The 24,690-nt window shown below is 43.4% G+C and overlaps 2 protein-coding genes across 2 annotated transcripts; both read left to right on the top strand.

The window, feature by feature from the left end:
• Positions 1–89: 89 nt before the first annotated feature.
• Positions 90–9,700, top strand: LOC132580349 (lipocalin-15-like). Its single transcript, XM_060251089.1, has 7 exons — positions 90–405; positions 1,917–2,056; positions 3,862–3,932; positions 4,332–4,448; positions 6,500–6,601; positions 8,171–8,192; positions 9,487–9,700. The coding sequence occupies exons 1-7, from the start codon at positions 310–312 to the stop codon at positions 9,491–9,493; spliced, it is 555 nt and encodes a 184-aa protein (XP_060107072.1). The 5' UTR covers positions 90–309; the 3' UTR covers positions 9,494–9,700.
• A 5,876-nt stretch (positions 9,701–15,576) lies between these two features.
• On the top strand, positions 15,577–24,287 carry LOC132580642 (extracellular fatty acid-binding protein-like). Its single transcript, XM_060251616.1, has 7 exons — positions 15,577–15,660; positions 16,440–16,579; positions 17,764–17,849; positions 19,808–19,921; positions 22,227–22,325; positions 23,377–23,402; positions 24,150–24,287. Exons 1-7 carry the CDS (start codon positions 15,577–15,579, stop codon positions 24,162–24,164), a joined length of 564 nt encoding a protein of 187 aa, XP_060107599.1. The 3' UTR covers positions 24,165–24,287.
• The last annotated feature ends 403 nt before the right edge of the window (positions 24,288–24,690 follow it).

The following is a 24,690-nucleotide window of genomic DNA, read 5'->3' as shown; positions in this document are numbered from 1 at the left end:
AAGTGGTGGTGGGAATAATTCTTAAGGCAAGAAAAAGTTCTTGCTGCAGCACTGCATCCAACCCACCAGTTTGTATGGCCAAGCAATTATCAGTTAATATACTGTTACCTGACTCCGTTAGTCCAGATTTCAGATCCGCTCTTGCCCAAAGTGTTTCATAAGTGGTGGGGCAGGGCAGAGAGGTGTTGTGGGCTGTCTTGCCCTCTGAGATATCAGAGCTGAGACATATAAATTTGGGTGCCTCTAAGGTACTGGATTTATCCTTTGTCCTGCTGGTTGGTTGGTGAGCAAGGAACGAAAAACGCAAGAATGAAGATCATGCTGCTGAGTCTTGTGATGGTCCTACATTGGGCAGCCTGTGCTCAGGCTGATGTTGCTCTGCAACCAGATTTTGACCTCCAAAAGGTACTGAGTGGGGATGCCTCTTGGGATGTGTGGAAAATTCAACTTTTTGAAAGCTAGAACCCTTTGGTTATGGGGATACACTAAGGTGTACTACATCATCTCTTGGGACAGATTCACAGTTTGGAAAGTCCATGTAGACACATGGCTGTCATGAGAACTTTGGATCAGATGTATGCTAGAATTCCAGTTCCCAAGGACCTGAGAACACATTTTGGGTTGGAACCACAGCACATGGGGAGGAGATTCCATGTTCCTCTCTGCATTGTTTTCCTGACTTGAAATGGTCTCAGAGAACTGCTATTTGCCCAGTTGGGGGTGGAGGACTTATGTGTAGCGAAGAGGCCATTTCAGGATGGGGAAACAGGGCAGACTGAAGTCTGTTCTCCCCAGGTACCATAGTCACAATCTGAATTGGCCCCATGTACACCTCCCAGAACACATCAGTCAAAAGTCCATAGGGGGAGAGGGTCACGTGGACTTTGTAATGTGTGGATTTCAGGGGAGGAGCTGTGGCTCAGTAGTAGAACATCTGCTTGGCATGCAGAAAGTCTCAGGTTCAATCTTAGAACATCTGCTTGATATGCAGAAGGTCTCAGATTCAGTCTTCCACATCTCCAGTTAAAAGGATCAGGCAGTAGGTGATGTGGGAGATCTCAGCCTGAGACCCTGGAGAGCAGCTGCCAGTCTGAGTAGACAATACTGACCTTGATGGACTGATTCACAGTAAGGCAGCTTTCTGTATGTGTATGCACATGTGCGCATACACACACACAAATGAATTGGCCCTAAGGTCATTTATCTTTGCTTGTTTCTGGTGTCCACTATTCTTTCCTCCAGTGTCTTCTGCCACGATCAAAAGGGAGATTGTAACAATACATGTCATGAGTAGAGTTTCCAGCTGCAGGTTCCAAAATTTCTGGATACTTAGTGGGTGGAGCCTGTGGAGGGGAGGGACTTCAGTTGGGTATATTTGACATTATCCAAAGTGGCTCTTTTCTCTAGGGGAATTGATTACTGTCGCCTGGAGATCTTCTGTAATCTCAGGAGATCTCCAGTCACTACCTGCAGAATGGAAACCTAACCATGAGCGTTCAAAGCATTTCACTTGTGTTTGCAATTCTCAGACTGGCGTTATTACCTTCCTATGCAGACTGGGTTGCAGTCTGGCTAGCCCAATCTTGTTAGATCTTAGAAGCTAAGCAGCATCAGCCCTGGCTCATATTTGGATGGGGGACCTCCAGGGAATACCAAGGTCATGATGTGGAGGCAGGCAATGGCAAACGACCTCTTAACATCTCTTGCCTTGAAAACCCTACAGGATTGACATAAGTCATCTGGGAATTGACAGCACTTTCCACCCCCCCTATGAACAAGGCTTTTATGTTACATTCAAGGCATAAGCAAAGCATATTTAAATGGGTGCAGAAATTATCACTGCAAGCCCATGGTTGAGGGTATAAGTGTATGCATTTAAAGGTATCCTCAAAATAACAACAAAAAAAATTCTCCAGTTTGCAGGGCTGTGGCATGTTATGGGTGGGGCATCAAACTGCCCTGTATTCCAGGCTATGAGGGACATAATGGATACATCTGCTGCCATTGTTACACCCCTCTCAAATGGAGACATGAGGATCCTGACTGGTTTTCCTTTGTAAGTAGTTTGCTGGCCTTGGGTAATTCTGCATGCTATTCCCATACCATGTTCCTTACAGAGTGTCTCTTATATATACATCTAGGTCTTTTTTTTTTTAGCAGGAACACACAGGAATGCAGTTTTGGCTGGCTTGGCACCAGGGGGTGTGACATAATATGCAAATGAGTTCATGCAGGGGCATGGCTTAATATGCAAATGAGTCCCTGCTGGGCCTTTTCTACAAAAAAGTCCTGGAAATACCCATGTATAACTTATCCAGAACTCTCAAGAGGGAAAAGAAGGAGAAACACATGGGTACCCCTCATGAAATTTTAAAACATTTTTAAAGAATTTTGTTTTTACAAATAAGTCCCAGAACTCCACTCCACCACATTCCACCATAATGGCACAGTGGGAGAGCTTCTAGTGTCTTTGCCCCACTGGTGGACCTCCTGATGGCACTTTTTTTTTCCGGCCACTGTGTGACACAGAGTGTTGGACTAGATGGGCCATTGGCCTGATCCAACACAGCTTCTCTTATGTTCTTAAAAAAAAAAGCCCTGAACTTATCTATATACAATGATTTGAAGTGTCTGTGTCACATTTTGAGTTGAGAGACTGAGAAATCTGAGCCTCTAGATAAAATTCATTTCTTCAAACAGTGTGCCATGCATTCACATCAACAAGATTTGTAGTGATGGCCACCAGTTTAGTTCCCCTCTTAAAAAGGATTGTTCATGTTTATGGAACAGCCTATCAATAAGCACTCACCATGATAGCTAGATCAAACCTCCCTCTTCAGAGGCAGTCTACCTCTGAATACAAATGTTGGAAACAAATATTAGGGGCTGGTCTGTTGTCTTCATGCCCTGCTTTGTAGGCTTCCTGAAGTCATCCTGCTGGTCCCTGGGCATGGTGCAGGAAGACAGGGACTTTTTCTTTGGTCAAGTGAGACTCTGACCAATTCCCCACTAGCCTTGTACCAGTCCCATGCTCCTCTTCTCCATAGGGCTTCCATCCGATTTTACACCAACTGCCGCGAGGCTGTGACTTGCTCCACCTCTTTCCCGTGACAAACAGAAACTGGTTTTCAGGGGATCTTGCTTGCTGTGGGAAAGAGGTGGAGCAAGTCGCAGCCTTGTGGTAGCTTGTGCAAAATTGGATGGAAGCCCCACGGAGAAGAGGAGCATGAGACCAGGACAAGGCTAGTGGGGAATCAGTTTCTGTTCTGTATGTGAACATACACACTTGTGCAGGACAACTTGATAACTTGGAGATAACCTGCTTTTTCTCCTTCATAACATTTGCTCTCTTTGATTATCATTGTCTCCCTCTCTCTAGCTAATTGACCTATCAATTAATTAAGCTAAAATAGAATAATGCTAGTTTAAACTGGCTAAATGGGTACAGCAGGGAGAGATTTTGAGCTTTGCATCTCTGCTTGTGGGCCTTCAGAGGCATCTGTTTGGCTACTGTAAGAAAAAGGATGCTAGATTAGGCGGATTTTTGGTCTGCTCCAGAAGGCTAATGGTCTTGTGGATGCATCCTAGCAGGGAAAGTCTCATCCTCCTTTGAATCTTCCACTTAAAAATCCAATGGAATGGTGTCATAGAGTGGCCTGTAGCATGACCAGTTCTTTAGCCCTTGGGGCAGCAGGTTGGCCACATATGAAACACAATACTGGCTTGTCAAGATGGACCATTGGTTTGATCCAAGAAGACTCTTATATTTGTATATACAGAAGAAGGTATAACTTCAAATGCTCCAACCTGGTTTTATTTCTTAATCCAGACTTTCTGTCGTCACTCTCTTTTGTTTTCTAGCCCCGAGGAATGCAAGAAGGTAGACAGAGTTTATAAGAAGACAGAACAGTCTGGACGCTTCTTCCATGCTGGTACATAGGAGGACTGAGGCATACCTAGAGTGGTAGGGTTGCCAGCCTCCAGGTGGGACATGGAGATCTCCCGCTTTTACAACTGATCTCCAGCTGGCAGAGATCAGCTTCCCTGGGGAAAATGGCTGCTTTGAAGGGTGGACTCTTAGCATTGTACCCTGCTGAGGCACCTCCCCTCCCCAAACTCCACCCTCTCCAGGATCTACCCCCAAAGTCTCCAGGTATTTTCCAACACAGACCTGGCAACCCTAGAGTGGCCAAATGTTTGTTTGTTTTTTAAAAAATCAATCACCATCTTGGATTGTGTTCCTCTGAGCACATGCAGAGTAGGTTTTGCTCAAATGTGGGTTTTAAGGAGGACTTCAGAGCAAAGTGATTCCTTTCTGTTTTTTCATGCAGATGATATGACCAAGAGAGATCTGCGTGTGATGGATACAGACTATGACAACTATGCTTTCCTGTACACCTTTAAGGAGACTGAAGATGATCCCAGCACCACCACCATTCAGATATACAGTACGTGCTCCAGTGATTTTGTGAACAAGAGATGATGGAGGCAAAATGGCTCAAGGCAGCTAAGAACAGCCATCTTACCTCCTGAACCATATTGGCACCAGACTACAGATATAGCTGTGTGGCCACCTTGGGACTATTTCTCTTTGCTTGTGTTACTTCATTTGCAGGCGTTTGATGTGTGTGAATTTGTGAATGACAGACTTCTCCTGTTCCTTTCCTTTCTTAGTGTGCATACTATGCTCTCTTTCACTCCTCCCTAATTCTGGTTTAATTAGAAAAAATTCTAATGCTAATTCTATAGCTGAATCTTGCTTTTGCAGTTGGCCACAGCTTTGCTGTTTCTTTTCCCCAGCGGGTACCCAGAGTGGCTTACAACATCGCTTCCTCCTCTTCTATTTTGCCCTCACAGCAAGAACCTTGTGAAGTAAGTTAGGCTGAAAAACAATGACTAGACCAAGGTCACTTGGTGACCTGGAGTGTCAGTGGCAGAATTTGGATTCACACCTGAGTCTTCCAGATCCTAGTCAGACCCCATGCCAGTTGGCTCTCTACCATCTACATAAAATCTCTGTGTATGTAATCACAAAGTTGCTCTTTTTGCATTATCATTATGTGTGTGGGGGGAGAGGCTATGCTGAAATGGAACACTACCGAAACAACATGTCTGCAGTATGATCTTTAAACAAAAAAGGGAACAGTGGAGGGCTCCTGACACCTTGGTTCCACTTTGGAAACAAGAGGAGATTTAGAAAATTCCATAATCCAGGGGAGAATTCAGATGTCCAGTATGAATGGCTTTGTCTCTCAGCAGTTGTATTGGATTGAATGTCTTCTTGCATTTCTTTCCCATGCAAAATTCTTTTCTTGCATTTCTTCTCCTTGCAAAATTCTGTTGTTGCTCTGAAGCAATTGTTTGTTTCCTGGGGTATTTGCCCGTAAGCTGATGACAGAGGCTTTATACATACCTTTAAATTCTAGATGGGTCTATACTGCACATCTCTCTCAGTGTTACACCCTTTTAAGTTCATTTCATTTCTATCCAGTCCTTCCCCACAAGTGGGCTCAAGGTGGGTTGCAATCAAATAAAAACTATTAAAATACATTGCAATAATCTAATTTAAAATCTAATAACATAACTCGTAAGATGGTAATCAACAAAGTTCGCAGATGAGCCTGTATGTATGCCCAGATGGATCAGAGAGTTGTTATGGCCCCCCCTCCAAATAGCTTGTGAACTGTAGTTTAGTGAGAGTTCTTCGATAGGATCACAGTGTCTCGGTTCCCAGTGGAAAAAGAATAACTGCTAAACCTGCAAGTCTAGCAAACCATTTGAAGGATGGAGAGAAGATTTCTTGTTGGAAAATTGAACAGGGTCTAAAAGAAGTCTTGATTCCCCACAGTATATGCAGTTTTGTTCTTCTGCCTCTGGTCAGGGTCAGCACGTGGGGTTCTGCTCCTCGAGACAGAACCCTGATGCAGGCCCACCCCCCTTCAGCACCCAAAAACAATGAGCAGTGCTTTCAGGCTTTGGTGTTCTTTGAGGAGAACAATGAAGCCTGAAAGCGCCATTGTTTCTGGGCGCTGAGGGGCCAGGGGAGTTCCTCCGACCCCTCAGCATCCAGTCGGAGGCTCAGGGACGGCGTGAGCGGGGAGGGGGCGCCCACCTTGTGCCCTGTTGGGAGCTGGCACCCTAAGCAATTGCCTAGGTCACCTACTCCCGCGTGCCAGCCCTGCCTCTGGTCAAGCGATTTGTGAAGTCTGGCAAAATTGTTTGATCATAGATGGAAGTGCAATGATTGTTCACATTGCTGGCATATATTTTCCCAAACCTCCTTCAGTTCTCTGGAAAAGAAGTCCATCTGTCAGATGAGTCTCTAGGGTGAATATGCTGTTAGCATTCCTCTCCCCCAACCCAGTATTCCACCGCTATCCCTAATCAATTTTCTTTTTCATGAAAAATGGAAATGAAAAAAGCCACCATAAGCTCTGCATTTCTCAGCGTCAATAAAGAAGTGCATGAATTGGCTCTAATGCTCATCTCTTTTGTGTAGCCAGAAACCCTGTTGTAAGTCCAGAGATGATGGAGAAATTCAAGAAACATTGTCATGATGTGGGGCTCACCGATGATTTGATGGCGATGTTACCCCAATCTGGTGAGTACTGATGTGTTCCACTGGACTCTGCATCTTGCTTTCTGGAAGCTTTTCAGCACTGTGAGTCAGCAGGCGGGCTATTTTCAGTTCCAGCCAGTTTGCCACAATCATCCAAAGGACTTGGAATAGAATTAGACCCACAATAATAATTAATAATTATCATACAGCATTATGTATAAAATAGCCAGGAGAACCTAAGATTGTCTGGCAGGCAGAACTTCTAGCTCTTTTAGTGTTATGCACCACTAGGTGGCGAGCTAGACTTGTTTTTAAGGAAAGAGACATCTCAGAGGTGGTTGGCCATTGCCTGCCTCTGTGTCACTCCCATGGTTCCCTGGGGGTTGACCCACAAACAAGCTGAAAATGAGTAAGTAATATTTCTATAGAGCACAGGGAATGAAACACTCCTGAATGAAACACTCCTGCAGTTACTTTAGTAATAGGCCACGATGATTGAGCCTGCAGGTTTCATAGGGTTTTCAATTTCAGCTTGGGAAATTCCTGGAGATTTGGCAACGATGCGTGGGGAGAGCAGAGTTTAGGGAGGGAGATCAGCAGGGATGTGATGAGCTTTGATCTGGACATGCCTGAGATCCTCTGTGGATATCTGGGGTCCTTTGGGGGGGGCTGTTTTTTTGAGGCAGAGGCACTAAATTTTCAGCATACCATCTGGTGCCCTTCCTCAAAACACCTCAAAGTTTCAAAAAGATTGGACCAGGGGGTCCAATTGTAGGAGTCCCAAAAGAAGGTGCCCCTATCCTTCATTATTTCCAAGTGGAGGGAAGGCATTTAAAAGGTGCAAGGTACCTTTAAATGTGATGGCCAGAACCCCCTTTGGAGTTCAATCATTTTTGTCACATCCTTGCTCCTGACTCCACCTCCTGAATTGAACTGGCAACCCTACCTGTCTGCCTGGCCAAGGGCATCAACATTTGGTTTAGGATTTTCTTCTTCACTATAAAATCTGTATCATGTTCATAACTGGAAAGTCTCTTTCATTTCCCCTTTTTGTCAGAAGGAGGAACAAGGCCTTTTCAGTGGTGGTTCCAAGTATATGGAATTGTCTTCCTAGATATATTCATTTCTTTCTTTCTTTCTCTTTTTTTGCAGCAGTGAGCTAAAACGACATTATTGTGTAGAGTTTTGGGGAGGGGCTGAGTGAAAATCTTTGGGGGATACAAGATGCTCTCTGCTGGCAATTTAATGTTGGCCTTTGCCAGATTTTACATTTAAGGCAGGGTAGAAAACAACAAATATGGAGTGTGATGCGAATCTAAAGAAATAGGGCAGGATTCTGGCTGATCCCAGGAGGTGTTGCATATTTATCAATAGCTAATCTGGTGGCTGATCCCAGCAGGGCCTGGGAAGTTTCAGTAAACGATAGGGGAAAGTGGACTTGGTTTAATCTGCTGCCAGTCTTTTGTTGCCTGCCTCCAGGACAGACTGAGTTGTCAAGACTCAGGAAATGCTTATTGCCCTTAGAGGAGGCAGATTGTTTGCCTGCTACAAGGCCTTTACTACTGTGTGCCTTTTGCTGCTTTGGCTCATAAATCTTTCTTTCAATTGCAGATAAATGTGTCAAGGCTCTCAGGTGAGTGGAATTTGTTACCATTCAGAGTGCACTCTATCTCATGAGCTGGGTGTTTTTGGTTTTTTTTTTGTTTGTTTTTGTTTTTGTTTTTGCTAGAGGAGCATCTATATAAATCTTTATCATGATGCAGTAATGTTCAAGTGGTTCCTATATTGATTTAGACTATCAGAGGCTGGACCTTCACATGCTAAAAGAGAGGAGGTGGAGGAGGGTCTTAGGCATAGATAAACGTGATCTTGATGGTCTGTCCCTTTTATTGCATGCCTGTTAGTGATAGTTAAGGTTTGCCATTTGAGTTTGTGTTTCTTAGCAGTTCCGACTGTAACCAGCTGCTGTGGAAACCTGGTTAAGCTTTTATAAAGGCCTGGAAGTTTTTATCTTCCTGGTGGGGGAAGTGTTGAGAAAGTGTTCATCAGCCTCTGGTGTCTTTATCTGCATAGGCGTGATGTGGGTTGAAGTCTACAAGAAATTTCCTGGAAAACTAGTGTTCTAAAACATCTTTTGTCCTTCCAGAGTTTTGTTCAAGAGGTGCAATGTTGTCTTCCCCAGTAGTTGCTAAACTCTGGTTCCCGAATGTCCCTTCCGTAACTTATATAGGCTGAGCTGTGTGGAAGGCAGCAGATAGTGTTCCTGCAGAAGAAGGGTGGTCTGGATCAATGGTCTTCAACCCATGGGTGTTTTCTGCTCTCTGCAGTCAAATTGCCTTTGCAGGGATACTGGATCTAGGAATGTCAACTTCCAAGTACTGCTTGGAAATCTCCTGCTATTACTACTGATCTCCAGGTGACAGAGGTCAGTTCACCTGGAGAAAATGGCTTCTTTGGAAGGTGGACACTATGACATTACATCCCACTGAAGTTCCTCCCTTCCCCAAACTCCCACCCTCCTCTGGTTCCACCCCCGAAATCTCCAGTTATTTCCCTAACTCAGAGCTGGTCAGAGGGGATCATGACAGGTGTGTAGACTGCCTGACCAGCTTGGATGGGCTGCAAGAAAGCCACAGCCCAGCCTTTCTCTGCACCCATACTAAGAAGAGCAGCAAGACAGTAAGGTTATTGGTGGAGAGGATTCCTTTATAGGTCAGACAGGAGCAGAGAGTCTGGCTTCTTCTCATCCTGTCACCTGACTCTACTGACACATCCTGGTAGCTTAGTGAGCCTCTGTAGCTCCCTGTGGCTTAGAAGTGTGTGAGGTCTGGAAAGTCTGAAGGCCACAGGGCAAGATGACCTTCTGTCAAATTCTCAGTTCTGTGATTTTGGCCTAACACACCAACCCTCGTTATTTGTTTTGGCAGTGGCTGAAGAGGATCTGACCTGCCAGCAACCAAAGTCTGTTCTGTCCCCCTCACAGAAATTTCAGCAGCTCATCAATCATGGCTGCTTCTCCTCACATCTCAGTATCTCCTTTCCCCCCCAATCCTTTCATTATTTTCCTCTTTTGTTGATGAGGGCTCTGTCTTACCCATATGAAGGACTTTGTCTCTTTCTACTGAATAAACAGTTTTAAAAAGTATTTTTCTTGTTTGCCTGTTTGTGGTGGGTCATCTGTGTGCGCCCCCCTCACTTGAAGGGTAAGGGCAAAGGGGAGGAGAGGATCCTGCCACCAGCTGTGCTGAGCCTTTAAATGCAGGTTAGGCATGAAACAACCTTTCGTTCCCCCAAGTTTAACCCAAGCCTTTGTACTTAAACAGGCAAGGCATATCAGCAGCAAGGGAGGGGGGGGGGCACAGACTAAGATAAATCCTCACTTTCTCATGACAGAAAAATTGAGGGTTCACTACAGGGTTCAAAGGAGGCAAATCACAGTAAATTCTTTCTTAAAAACATATGACTTTATTCGATTGCTGATGATCAAGGAAAGCATCTGTCCCTACACAAATCCAGGTTGGTCTGGAGCAGTAGAACAGCAGAGCTATCCAGACCAAATGTTCTTTCAATTTGTTAAGTTCCCTGTTTTGCCACTGGAGTCTAAATTTGTACCACTTTGCATTCTTAACGACTGCCCACCAGCTATATGTAGCTCTGCTCATTGTATCCCATTCCATTATCTGTTGAAGTATGCATGCATATGAAAGCTTATGTTCTGAATAAAACATTGTTGGTCTTAAAGGTGCTCCTGGACTCCTACTTTGTCCCTATACAAGTTCAAGATGCTGACACCTGAACAAAGCAGACTTACATCTTACATAAGCAAAATTACATCACTACAGAAAAAAACAACTTGTCCAATTATTAACAACTCAGTACTACACAAAATAACAACCAGTCGGACAATGCTGTTCACTTCCTCTTTCAAGACCCTTAAGACTTTCCCTTAAAACCTTTTGAGAATCTTACTAATTTGTTTGTCTCACACAAAACTGTTTTTCTTGTGTAAATATTTGCTAGCAAAGTGTTAATACTGCTGAAAAGTTTATTTTAACCTCTTCGCTAAGTTGGGTATGGGTTAAAAACATTCTTTCCCTAAATCAGCAACTACGTAAGTTGGTACTAATAGATACTAAAAGTGAATGCATGGCTATTTCTGTTACTGCTTGCTTCAGCATTCTTAAATGGCTGGGCTCTGAATTTTTCTTCATGATGTTTTCGCCTTCATTTACAAGGATACCTTTGCTGAGCAGTCCCTGAACATGTGTAGAGTGCAATGAAAACCCAATAGCTACAATTTAAGTTAAAAGGAAAGAGTTGTTTTGTTCCCATTCAAATGTGGAAAAGGTATAAAAAAGGGGTGTCCAATCAGCCCCATAGCTAGCAAGTTTTTGCTCAGGGGACTCAAGTGAGGCCTGCTATTATATGACTGTGTGGAGCTGTCACACCATGCTTATACTTATAAATAACCAATAAATAATAAATACAAGTCGTTTATTGCATAAAAATGTTTCAGGGTTGTTATTGTTACAAATAAAAGTGGTTTATTGCACACTTATTTCAGATTTGTTATATTTTATTACAGTAGTAGTCAACTCCAAAGTAAGGTCTGGACCGCCATATATCACAGAGGTGGCCAAAGTGTGGCTCGGGAGCCACATATGGCTCTTTCACACATATTGTGTCGGTTTCAAAGCCCACACTGCCCAACTGGCCAACAGGGAGAAAGCATTTCTCTTTTTAAAACACTTCCCCAAATCCACAAAGCTGGCAGCTTGGAGAATGCATTTAAAGTTGCTTTCTTTCTCCCCTCCTCCCCCAATCTATTTGCCTTCCTTCCTCCCTTCTCTCCCTCACTCCCTGTGGCTCTCAAATATCTGATATTCAAGTCTTGTGGCTCTCAAACATATGATGTTTATTGCATGTGGCTCTTGTTGGCCATCCCTGATATATCATATGCCCCTACATTCAAGGGATTCTCTCCTTCTAGGGAATGTGTACTGGGTCTTTCTTCAAAGAGCAGTTCTTGTGCCTGTTGCTCAAAAACCAAGTTGCCCCAGGACAATCACACAGGCAGAAACAGAACATCACTATGCTTTGGCACCTTTAAGACCAACAAAGTCTGCATTGAAAGCACACACCGAAAGGAAAATTACTGAAGAGGCTGTGTGAGGGGGCCCGTAAAAAATGCAAGGAGGCCCCCCTCCCTCCAGCCCCTTGAGTGCTAAGGCGCTGTGTCCAGTCTTTTGGGCCACATTGGAAGAAGAATTGTCTTGGGCCACACATAAGATGCACTAGCAACAATGATAGCTGATGAGCTAAAAAAAGGTCAGTGCATAATTTTCATGCTATCCGCCATGACAGATAAGCAGAAAAGCCCTGACATAATAATCCTAATTATGCGTTGCCCCATTTGGAGGGTTTTTAAAAATCATTGAGCAAGTCCCAAGTTTGCAATCACTGATATAGAAAATGTACATATCTAGGTAATAAAACTTTATTAATTTTTTGATATTTTAAATTATAAAAGTAAAAGAAAAGAGGGCAACATAAAACTAGTGAGATATTTGACATTGTTTTTGAGAAACTAATGCAACAATATCTGGTTCGATGGAAGTAGTTGCAATTTTCAGTCCTAGAGATCTTTGCCTATGTTTAAAATGCTTCCTTTGGAGCTGGAAGAGGCATTTATTTTGCACTGTTACCAAACCAAGCCTCTAAATTCCCAACAGAGGGGGAAGGGAAATCATTGCTTTCTCTCCAGGCCCTTGCTCAGCAGCCTAGAGCAGAGGAGGGTGGAGGGAGTGAACGTTTTTTTTCTTTTTCACACAGGCCCCTGCTTCCTAGCTGAAGTTGGCTTTTTGCTGACAGATACAGGCTTGCTTTTAAAGCCATCCCAAGTGCAGAAGACTCACTGTCAGAGCAAAAAAAAAAAAAGGGGGGGGGGTTAATTTCTCTATTTTTAAGCAGAGGGATGATTTTTTTTCTACAAGCTTTTTAAAAAAAAACTCTCTTTCCTGGAGCTGCTGGGGAGAAAAACCCCTATGTCTGTGCGTCTCTTTTCCAGTCCCTGCTATAGAGAAGGGTAAGGGGATTCTGGAACTCCCACAGTGAGGAGAGGGAGGGGGGATGCAATGGAATCCATCCAAGGCAGTGGAGCATCTCCATTTTAGAGACAACAAGCCCAGCCCCACGGCACACACCCCACTTCCAACCTTCACAGAGAGGGGCCATCAGACCCCTGATGTGGAAAACTCCTACCCCACCCCACCCAGGAGCTTGGGAAGCTGGGTATACTACTCCCCAACCCCGATATCTCTGGAGCATAGCCTAGAGGGCTCCTTGTCCTGGGCAGGAGATCCAGAGGGGCCACAGCAGGAAGAAAGAAGAGCCAGAGAGCATTCAGGAGCAAAGGAAGAGCACTCACACACATGTGCTCTGAGTCAGCTCTGGTGCCTTCACTGGTGGTAGGGGGGAAAAGTAAGCAGAAGGAAAAAGCAACCAGATGTAGCCTCAGTCCTGGGATCCGCCGCTGCCACAACACACAGTTCCAGGTCCTCTGCAACAGGATGGCTGGGCAGCTGGAGGTGAAGCATGGTCCGAGGTCCTTATGTTTCTGTGGAGAACTTTGTCTACAATGTAACAGTCCATTGAGACTCAGCACCAAGACAGTCTAGGAGGACCAAGTGCCTAGAAGCTGGTCTGGCATAGGTGCCAGCCCATGGACAGTACATTAGAGTCCAAAGTCAAGTGTGAGGGTGTGAGAGTGCCAGGGTCAGCAGGCAAAGGGGACCACTTTTAATTCTGTCACACCTTTACCCAATACTTCAGGAGAACCAACATTAACCTTGTCAGAAATAATGATGGCACAGATAGCCATTTAAATTCAAAACCAAGAATAGGTTTTATTATATACATAAAGGCTGGGAAGGGAGGAAATAATGTCAGAGGTTTGTATATTAAAAACAGTTGGCAGGCAGAAAATCAAATCAAGATCACTCCTTATATTTTCAGGCTGTTATTAATATATAAAAACACAGTGTTTCTCTCAGCTGGACAATACTCATAAATACAGATGTTTGTTCAAGATGGTTTTGGCTTTTAAATACCTCCACACACTATCTCACTCCCTGAGAGAACTGACTGAACTTGTGTGAGTACTTCCTACCACAGACCTTTTCCCTTAGCAAATAAGGTATCCTCTTGTCTGAAGAGCTATACCCTGGACTATGACACCCTAGAGGGCCCTTCACACTGAAACCTCATACATTTGTGCCAAGTACCCTTTCACTGCTAGGATCTCTGTCTGACTTCTGGGATTTCTCACAGACACAAGAATCTTTTATCTCTCTCACAGTGTGCGTGTTATGATCTTTGTTATAACCAGGAGTCTGCTCTTTGGTTGTGACAGAACTCCTCAGCAGATTTTTCAACCTCCCTCTGCCTTGTGACACTCTGTGCCACAGCTTTGAGAGTCTTAGAAAGAGCAATTGTTAGCCTCTTCTCACAAATAAACTCTCACAGACAGCTTTAATCAATCCACCAGTCTGCAGACTCAAGACTTCTCAGACTGATCTCCACTGGAACAAAACTGGGACTGAACTGAAGAGATTTCTCTCTCCCTGCCTCCTTTAACTTGATAACATTGGTTACCATGAAGGCAGTTAGCCAATCACAGTAAGTGTCTCAACTGTCATTCACACAGACTGCTTAACAGTCCATCACAGAGAGTTACTGAAAATCATGGTTCCTTGGTAACAAGTGCAGGATCCATGAGAGCACACAAATGACACACATGCTTTTTCAGGGCAAGTGGAATTCCCTTATAGGACAGGCTGTCTCCTCAGTCCTCAGAGACCTTTGTTATTGAGCAACAGCATCTCAGTCTTTTCTGGATTGATAGATTGCAGCAAGGTGGTTGTACCATGTGTCTTCCAACTGTACTCATAGAAACCAAAACAGATTCCAGGATGGGAAGACTGAAGTTCATTCAACACTCACCAGAGAATCTGGTTTCACCATTCATTTTCCAGGATCATTCTACTCATCTCTATTCACAACAGGTATGGGACCCAAGTCCTCCTTGGAAACTGATAACCCATTTCCTAGACAAGGGGAGTGCTGGAAAATGGTCAGTACATGGAGGAATGATCCTAAGAAAGGCTAGGATAGTGTAGGCTGTGAAACAAACCCACGTCCCTGTTTTCAGATTGATGTTGGTTCCCTAATCTGTGCAACTAAAAGCCCAGTTTTTCATTACAGACCTCAGTACCTCTAAGATTAGCAATAAATCCTGGCCTGTTATCTCTGCTTACATGGCATAATTCTAGCCTTGTGTCTTCAGCTCCTATGACTTGCTCTTCTTGGTTCTTGCCATGTTTATCAGAAAGGCAGAGTGAAAAATACACTACTGAAAACAGCAGACAAGGCTTACCATGTATTTTACTGTATCTTCCCCCCACCCATTTTTTACACCAGTTTTACACCATTTTTGTCTACCCTGTGACTGACTCAGGGTCACAAAAGAAGGTGCATGTGGAGGAGTAGGGAATCAAACCCAGTTCTCCACAAGCTGACTCAAGGTCACACCAGGAGATTGTAAGCCGCTCTGAGACTTCAGGTGAAGGGCAGGGTGCAAATGCAATCTCCTCCTCTTCTTCCTCCTCTTATTTTTGATAAGAGGACTCAGAAGTTCTCTGCCAAATGCCCACTGGGGTCTGAGCCAGCATAAATGCCCCTATATTTGGAGAACACAATGGCCTTTGGTGTTGTATGATGTCCCTCATCAAATGACCTTTGCAGGAATCATGACCATGCCAACAATAACCTGTGATCTCCAAAGCTGTGTACGTGGCTATGTAGGGGATAAAAGATGATGGAGGGTGTGATGCAGTTTCAAAGGATGGGGATGCTCTTCAGAGAGCTATAAAAAGGGAGACCTCAGAGCACCTAAGTCAGCCTCCTTTTGGTATCTCACATTTTTCTGTTGCCGAGAAGAAATAAAAGTAACACTGAAGATGAATGTGTGGCTGGTTGGATTGGGGCTTGCTCTCCTCTGCACCGTCAGTGCTGAATCTGAATGTTCTGAAGACCTCAACCAGGTAAGAAACCTTGAATGAGACCAAGGAAGCCACTGCTTCACCTGATTTGATTGTTGTTACGCACCAGTCCCATCTTGGTGAATCTTTAATGCAGTTGACATTCATGCTGAAGGGTTTCTATTTTCATTACAGTGGAATCTGAGTTAAAGTTATCATCTCTGTTATTCTATGGTTTATTTCTCTTGTGCAAACTGGTGATCTGATATTTGGGAAGACATTCTTTCTGGGGTGAAAAAAATCCCAAACCGCATGTATAAAGCACAAGCAGGGTTGTCAACGTTGGCTTGGGAAAGAGAGTTGGAGGCAGTGCCTGAGAGAGCAGAGTGTTTATGGAGGAAGGAACACAGTGGGGATCTGCAGCCACAGACTCCTCCCTCCGAAACTGCTGTTTCCCACAGAGGCCCTGATTTCTGTGGTCCAGAGATCAGATCTGTTCCAGGAGAACGCCATGCTCTACCTTGAGGTTGGTAAACCTTGTCCCCAGGTCTTCTTCCTACAAGTGTCAACTCTGTCTCAGGCCCTTGCTAGGTTTCCTTGGCATGTCCTCCTCAACCCAAGACTCATTCTGGTGTTAATTTCCCAACACTCTGCATTCCTGACTGCCCATAACTCAGCTAAGATAAGAAGCCCAAGTGAAGTCCAAATGCCAGACAGGACTCCATTCCTATTTCCAATGGATCTCCATGTTCCAAGAATTTTTTTTTAACTTAGTATAACAGCTTTTGCTAGGCTTTCTGCAAAGACCAGCCTTGCTTGCTGACATGGTTGTACTTCTTCAGTGGACAGGAAAATGGTACGTGACTGCAGTAGCAAGCAACTGTGAGCACATGTTGAAGCACAAGGACAAGATTAAGATATTGACTAATAATGTGTCTGTCAATGAGGATGGTAAACTACAGATCAACGCTAATTTCCCTAAGTAAGTTTTTTGCATGACCAATGCTTTTTTTCTTTTGCATATTAGAGTTTGGTGTGAATGCCTGGTTCCAGGATCCAGCATTGATATGTAAACTTGTACAAGAAATTTTTCTGCCATTCTGGATTTCAGATGTGACATTTCAAAATGGGAACACTTCTCAATTTTTTCTGGTGATGATGATGTGTGTAACTATTTTAAAAAGTGTTGGTGTAGTCCCTTGTGTGCTATGTAGCCATTCAAAGTGAATAGAATGCATATTTGGTTATCCTGTAAAATACTTTGTTTATGAAAACCCAATCTGATTTTTTTAAAATAAGATTTGATTTAGAAGAAGAAGAAGAAGATATTGTATTTATATCCTGCCCTCCACTCCAAAGAGTCTCAGAGTGGATCACAATCTCCTTTACCTTCCTCCCCCACAACAGACACCCTGTGAGGTGGGTGGGGCTGGAGAGGGCTCTCACAGCAGCTGCCCTTTCAAAGACAACCTCTGCCAGAGCTATGGCTGACCCAAGGCCATGCCAGCAGGTGCAAGTGGAGGAGTGGGGAATCAAACCCGGTTCTCCCACATAAGAGTCCGCACACTTAACCACTACACCAAACTGGCTCTACACCAAACTTAGCTTAATTTCAGTTCCCCTAATGCATTTTAGTGGTCAACTGGCAAGTTTTGGTGCTGGGATCACATAGCTTAAGCCTCATGTTTGTATAGACAAGTCTGAGTACACATGGACAGTAAGTAGAGAATGGGGAGTCAGTTTGGTGTAGTGGTTAAGAGTGCAGACTCTAATCTGGAGAACCAAGTTTGATTCCTCATTCCTCCATATGAAACAAGCTGGGTGACCTTGGGTCAGTCACAGGTTCTCTCATGAGCAGTTCTCTCAGAGCATTCTCATCTCCACCTACAACAAAAGGTGTCTTGTGGGGAGAGGAAGGGAAGGAGATTGTAAGCCACACTGAGACTCTTTTTCTTCTAGATACATTTCATCTAGAATATGTGGTAGTACTTTTGATTACAGCTATGATTCCAAGGCTGCTCTGAATCTCTTCTTGTCAACTTTCATTCCGGACATTAAGCCATGACTGTGATCATGCTGAAGATGTCATTTTACATGATTATTTTCTAAGATACAGGATAACTCTGAGCATGGCTCCTCTTTGGCTGACTTGATCTTTGTCTTCAGTCACCACAGGAAAGGTGGACATGGATGCAAAAAGATTGAAATAGTGTTTGAGAAATTGGCTGATGGAACATACTCCCACACATCTGGTCTGTATGACTGAAGTTTTTCTTTTTTAACCATTTGACTTCTTCTGACCATATAAACTGGTTTTGGGCTCACATGTATTAATTTGTAATCATGTACAGTTAAAAAAAAATAGAAGCCAAGTGGGAACTTCCTCTCCTTTTTGGGGGGCGGGGGGGGGGGAAGAATTCTATCAAAAAACACAGGGACTACCTTTACCTTTTAAAGATAGTTCTAATACTTTGGTTAAGAATCACAGCAAATCCCAACACAATTCTCATTTCAGAAATAAACAGTGCATATTTCATGAGTGTGATCATTTTGTACTTTAATTTTTACGCCTATACATTAGCAATTAACTTCTTGGCTGGTAAGTTCTGGAGTTCACACTTCTTCCCAAACCCACGGCCACCCAGCTACCCAGTCACGAGCTGTAGCCGATCCTTTCCCCTTCCCTTTTAAATGTGCAGCCATTATCCATCTACCTACCTTCTTTCCCACCTTTGCCTTCCTAGACCTTATATTTCATGGCAAGTTGTAGCTGGGGTTCCCCAAATCCATGCACCCTGTAGTGACACAGCAGCGGCAGAAAATGTAAAGATCAGAGGGAGCCCTTTCAGCTTGGGAAGGGGTGGGGATGGGGGTTGAGCAGGGGCTCTAAACTTCCCTGAACAATATTTTGAGAAGCTGAAATGGAGAGTCAGGGAATTATCTGCATAACTTTAGAGCATCGTGTTGCTTGCATGTAAGAATTCACCCCTAGTTCTAGCATATATCTTTGACTATCTCTTCATGCAGCCTTTCTCTCATCCTCCAGTTTAGTATAGTGGTTAAGAGTGGTGGACTGTAATCTGGAGAATGAGGTTTGATTCCCCACCCCTCCACAAGCAGCCAGCTGGGTGACCTTGAGTCAGTCACAGAACTCTCCCCCCCCCCCCCCGCTCAGGGTGTCTGTTGTGAGGAGAGGAAGAGAAGGAGATTGTAAGCTGCTCTGTTACTCTCCTCCTCTTCTTCTTCATCACCATCATCAAGGCTTTTTTTCTAGAATAAGCCCAGCAGTGCGGTTTGGCCCCATGAGCTTAGCCCATGAGCCAGGCCTCTGGAAGCCACTCTGCAGTACGGCCCAGCCCTGCGAGTCAGGCCCCAGGAAGCCATGCCGCAGCATGGCTCAGCCCTGCAAGCCTGACCAGAGACCTTTTTTTTTTGAGCCAGAGCCGTTGTTATCGTCATCATCATCATAATCAAATTTATGGATTGCCCAATCCCTGCTACTGCAGGGCTCTGGGTAATGTACATCATTTAATAAAAACTTTAGAAACCACAAAATAAAATGCATAAGCAGTACTAATTCAGCAAGTCTAAATGAGTCAGCAAAATTTCACAGTTTCCTATTCCAGACTGCAGCCACCTTGTAGGTAGAAGGGAAAAGGAACAAAGCAGCCTGGAGAGGAGGAGAGGATGCCAATCAGAATGGAAACCATTGCTGTTCTCAACCCAAAAGCCTGGCTTTCTTTTTCTTCTCTCAAAGCAGCAACAGGCAGCTCAGCCAATGGGAGAGTATCTGATTTGTGACCAGTCTGCTAAGGGTATTATTATATAGATGATCTTGCAGCCTTGAGGTATTTTAGGTATCTATGACACAATTCTGGGTTGACTATGAACCTTTCAAATCTGACAAGCAAGTTAAATAATTTGTGGGACCCATTTCTATTGGCAATTCACCTGAATCTTAGCGCTTTCTCATTTGGTTAATTGCTAAGGGCCAAAAATGGACACTTATTTTGATGCATTGGTGTTTTGTATAATTGTTTTATATTTGGGTTGATACATGAGCTAAAGTTCCACAAACCTTTGAGATGGGATGGGAAAATAAGAAAAATGAATATAAAAGTGGTACTACATTTTGCTTTCAGTGCCAGCCTGCTTTTAGGGAAAGAGATGTCTCTTATTGGTGACTCCCTCTTTTTCTCTCCCATTCCAGACCGGAATTTTACAAAAAAGATGGAAGTTGTGTCTACGGATTGTAAAACATATATTATAGCTCATGTGCAGATAAAACGCAATGAGAAGACCTCAGAAAGTCTGATGATGCAAAGTAAGTATTCAAGGGGTTGCTACTGCCTGCCTTGTATCTTGAGGAAAAAAAGAGAACCTGTTTCCAGTTTCTAGGGGATTTCCTTTTACATCCCATTCCACTGAAGGATCACAATGTCACAGGGCCGCAATGAAGACAAAGATTTCTGAAGCTGTACTCACTTGACCCTACACCATTAGCAACCACTTCAAGAGATTATTTATTGTTGGCATCAGCCCCTTTGCTAGGGTTGCCAGCCTTCAGGTGGTACAAGCCAAACCTGGGAGGGACTGTGATACAGAAGTCAAACATAAAAAGCCAAAATCACTTTTCACTAAATCATAAACCTCAAAATACCTGAAAAGCATACAACTAAGTCTTTATATATCACCTTATACAATATTAGCGGCCCCGTGGTGCAGAGTGGTAAAGCAACAGTACTGTAGTACTGTGGTCTGAACTCTCTGCTCATGACCTGAGCTTGATTCCGGTGGAAGCTGGATTCAGGTAACCAGCCCAAGGTTGACTCAGCCTTCCATCCTTCCAAGGTTGGTAAAATGAGTACCCAGCTTGCTGGGGGGGAAGTGTTGATGACTGGGGAAGGCAATGGCAAACCACCCCATAAAAAGTCTGCCGTGAAAACGTTGTGAAAGCAACGTCACCCCAGAGTCAGAAACGACTGGTGCTTGCACAGGGGACCATTCCTTTCCTTATACAATATTACTTATAACTATTATATGCAAATATTACTTAATTATTACAATCATGAATGCTCATATTCTCTTATGCAACTAGAATAAACATTTGTATATATGCCATATATGATTGAAGACCTCTGTAATGTTGTTTAACATCCAAAGTCTTCTTTTGATAATAGTCCAAGGGAATCAGGCAAGGATGTTCTGTAGCAATCACCAATGAACTCGTCAACCCATAGTCCATTTCCCCAATGCTTTTTCGAGATGGGACTTGTTACCAATGTTCAAAATGAACCCTTGAATACATTCACATCAAATATCTTTCACTGTTCCAATACCTGCATTTTGCTACCAATCATTAATGCTGCAATCCTCACACACAACTCAAGAAATCTTTTACTGTTCAAACTGCAGGGAACTTTCAGAGCAGGCAGCAGGCCAAGTACCCCAAAACAACACTGTTTTAATTCAAAGTGTCGCTGCTTCCTGTGAACTGAACTATTAAGATTGTAGCTTTGCACATGGGTGCTCAGAATTATTTTTAAAGTGAACCTTTTAGCTGTGGCTCTGATTGAGTGTTGTGAATTATGTTACCAGGCCAGACTTCTGGCCAGGCAGTCTTTGTTAGCCGGGTATCTATCTTTTTTGAGTCAATTGTAGAGATGCATCTGAATGTGGGGAGCCTGCTACTTTTTAATTTGAGCGTTGGGAACTCATACTGGTCCTTTTAACCCATGGACTCTTGCCCAGTAAGTGAACTTCAGTAGTAAAAGCGGCAAAATTGGTGTCCCCTGTTGTTCAGGTTCTTGAGATCAGCTTCTCCCCCTCAATGCTGCCTGTTGGCTGGCCATTCTTTTGTTATAGTGTGAATTTCTTAGGGTTAAAGAACCTTAATTAATCCTGGGAACCTGCTGCAAGTGTAGCCCAGTCCGAGTAAACAGAAATATGCCTAAGGTAAAATAAGGGAGGTGCTGGCAGGCTGTAAGAGGGAGGGGAGTCCAAAGGATAGGCACAAGGTAGGGGGGAGGAGATTTGGGGTTTGCTATTTTATTTTTTGTTTGAACTGAAAAATGTTTTAAACTATTATTGATTTTTTGTATTTTTATGTGTGTGCATGTCTGTACATGAGTGTGTGTGTGTGCGCATGCACCTGGAAGCATCTGTGAAATTGACAAATACTGAAGACAAGAGACTTTTCATACAACACAAACACTTTATTATGAGAACCGCACAAGCACCTTAATTCCCCTTAAGTGGGGCAGAGACTGGACATCGGGAGACTCAATATTAGCACTTTATTCCCTTGAATGAGTTACAGATTGGACTTTTGAAAGATTGCCTATGAGGATTTGTTATTATATTTAAGAATTGGCTACAGTTTACAATAAAGTTACAATTACAAAATGAACATATAAAATTGATTGTTATAAATAAGAAATTATTACATCCCTCCCTCCTTTTGTTGTTGTTTGTGGTGATTTTTTCTGTTTGGGTTAAACCACTTGGAAGCTGGTAACCCTAGTTGTGGACTTGGCACTACTTGTTGGTGCAGAAGCCTGTTCTCTGCTGGTGAAAGACATGAAATCTTGGATGGATGAAATCTGATTTCTGTTTGTTTGTTTGTTCAGCCAAGGAACCTGAACCGAGTCCAGAGCATCAGGAGAAGTTTTCAAAAATCGCTGAGAACGAAGGGTACACAAAAGAGAAAATCATCTTTCCCAAAGGAAGTAAGAGCTAAGAGATGGAGATGGGGCTAGATCTTTGTAGGGAAAGAAATCATGAAGGTCAACTTGCATTTCTCCTCTCACACAATCACACAAATCAGGGATCACAGCTCTAGGTAGTGAAGAATCTGAAGTATCTGAAGAAGGGTGCATGTACACAAAAGCTTATATCTTAAATAAAACTTCGTTGGTCTTAAAGGTGCCATTGGACTTGAACTTTGTTCAGCTCTAAATACTGATTCTGAAGAGCCCTGTGGCGCAGAGTGGTAAAACTGCAGTACTGCAGTCCTAAGCTCTGCTCATGACTTGAGTTTGATCCAGTGGAAGCTAGGTTCAGGTAGCTGGCTCGAGGTTGACTCAGCCTTCCATCCTTCTGAGGTCGGTAAAATGAGTACCCAGCTTGCTGGGGGGAAAGTGTAGATTACTGGGGAAGGCAGTGGCAAACCACCCTGTAAAAAGGCTGCTGTGAAAACGTTGTGAAAGCAACGTCACCCCAGAGTCAGAAACGACTGGTGCTTGCACAGGGGACTAGCTTTACCTTTTAAAATACTGATTCAGGACTGAGATAGCTGCTCCTGAATATATTATTTAATACATCACATATGTATCTCTGCCGCTACAATAAATGCCATTAAAAATTACACCAATCTGGCTTGGATTTTGCTTACAAACAGCTACTGTAGAAATTTCTCTGTGCTACTGAATGGTTCTTTCACATTTTGCTACATACCAAATGCCTCCAGTACATAACAGTGGGATGGGCTTGAATTAGAAGCTAGGATGGGTAATGTTTATTGAGGCAACTTGGGTCTCCTTCTGAATAACCTGGTTTAAAGATTGTTTCATCTTTGAGCATGAACAGGTGTCTGTCCTGCATTGCTCAGTGACTTACCCAGATACAGCCTGCTGGGTGGGGGCTCAGGAAGCTTGTTCGTTCCATGTGTGTTATAAAAAAAAGAACTGCAGGTTTGTCTTTGCATCTGATAATAAATTGCATTTGATAATAACTTTGAGGTACAATAATCATACACTTCCTTTCATTTTGTTTCCATAGTGGCCTGTGAAAATGAGGCAGAGGAGGTGAGTTTTCAATTATTGATTAGTGTTAGAGAAACTCTGTCCTAACTTTTTAAGACCATGGTTCTTAGAGGTGCCAGGCTGCCTGTTATGGCACCAGCTTCTGCATGCAGAAAGAGCGGGGGCAAAATAAAGGGGAAATTGGTGTTGCATAATGCAGTGACGTCACTTTCAGGTACAAGACCAGAAGTGATGTTGCAGCTTTATGCAATGCTGATTTCTGTAGTCCTTGCTCCCCAGTCCTCCCTGGGGTTGCCAGCTATATATCTGGCAATTACACACAATCTAATGCATAACTTATCCTATGACCAATTTCATATCAATCAAAATCAATATAATTCCCTCCTACCACCACAACATTAATATTTATAATAAAAATGTAACTATATACACCCAACAAATATAACAGCTATTGGGCTAATAACTATTTTATAACCCCCCAAATATGTCTAAAATCTGGACACTCAATAAATATAACCTGAAACATTTCCAAATTCCTTGTCTTTATCTTTGCACCATTCCCTGGCTTCATTAACTTCTCCATAATTAATTATACATCACTGTATCAGTTCTCAGGATCTTCAATGAAAGATCTCCTGTAGGAAGTGTTGGGAGAGACCTTTTCCTCCCTCAGACCCTGGAGTGCTGCTGCCAGTCAGAGAGGAGGCAATAGTGGGATAGATGGACCGCTGGCCCAGGTTGCTATACAATAGATTAATGAATTCACCTACCACCCTTCTTGTTTTGTAGATGCCTGCTGCTTAGCCACAAGAAGATGCCAGCAGTAATCTGGAAGAAGTTCTTTCTTGTGCCATGTGGCTTTGACCTTTGTCCAGTCTTGGGACAGAAGTCTCCTCATGCTATTAATAAACAGATCTACATATTGCATCCCAAGACCTTGTTTCGTGCATCTTTAGAAAGTAGGGGAGGAAACAGAAAGTGCAACTTTACCTGGGTGTTGGAACTAAGGGCAAGTTGAAGGGCTAGCACCTCCTTTCTCAAAGCCCTCCCCCTTCTACAGGTACATAATTCCACCTGGCTTTAAGGAAGATAAACCATATTTATTGCAAAAGAGAGAAATACATTGGGTGTGATATTCCCCCAACCTCCAAAATATCTTCCCCTTCCCAGATAAAAGGCCTATAATCTGAAGATGAGTGATGGCCTATTAAGACAGAGCCTTATTCACTGTTCATAAGAGTGCAGCTCTTTGCTAGTGTTCTGCATTTTGAAAATACTGTCCCTCTGGAAAATCTGGTCCTGTGGCCAATGTCCTGGATAGAGTTGTCAG

The sequence above is a fragment of the Heteronotia binoei genome, chromosome 12 (genome assembly GCF_032191835.1).
Source record: "Heteronotia binoei isolate CCM8104 ecotype False Entrance Well chromosome 12, APGP_CSIRO_Hbin_v1, whole genome shotgun sequence".
NCBI lineage: Eukaryota > Metazoa > Chordata > Lepidosauria > Squamata > Gekkonidae > Heteronotia > Heteronotia binoei.
This window is presented reverse-complemented; position numbering and strand designations above follow the sequence as displayed.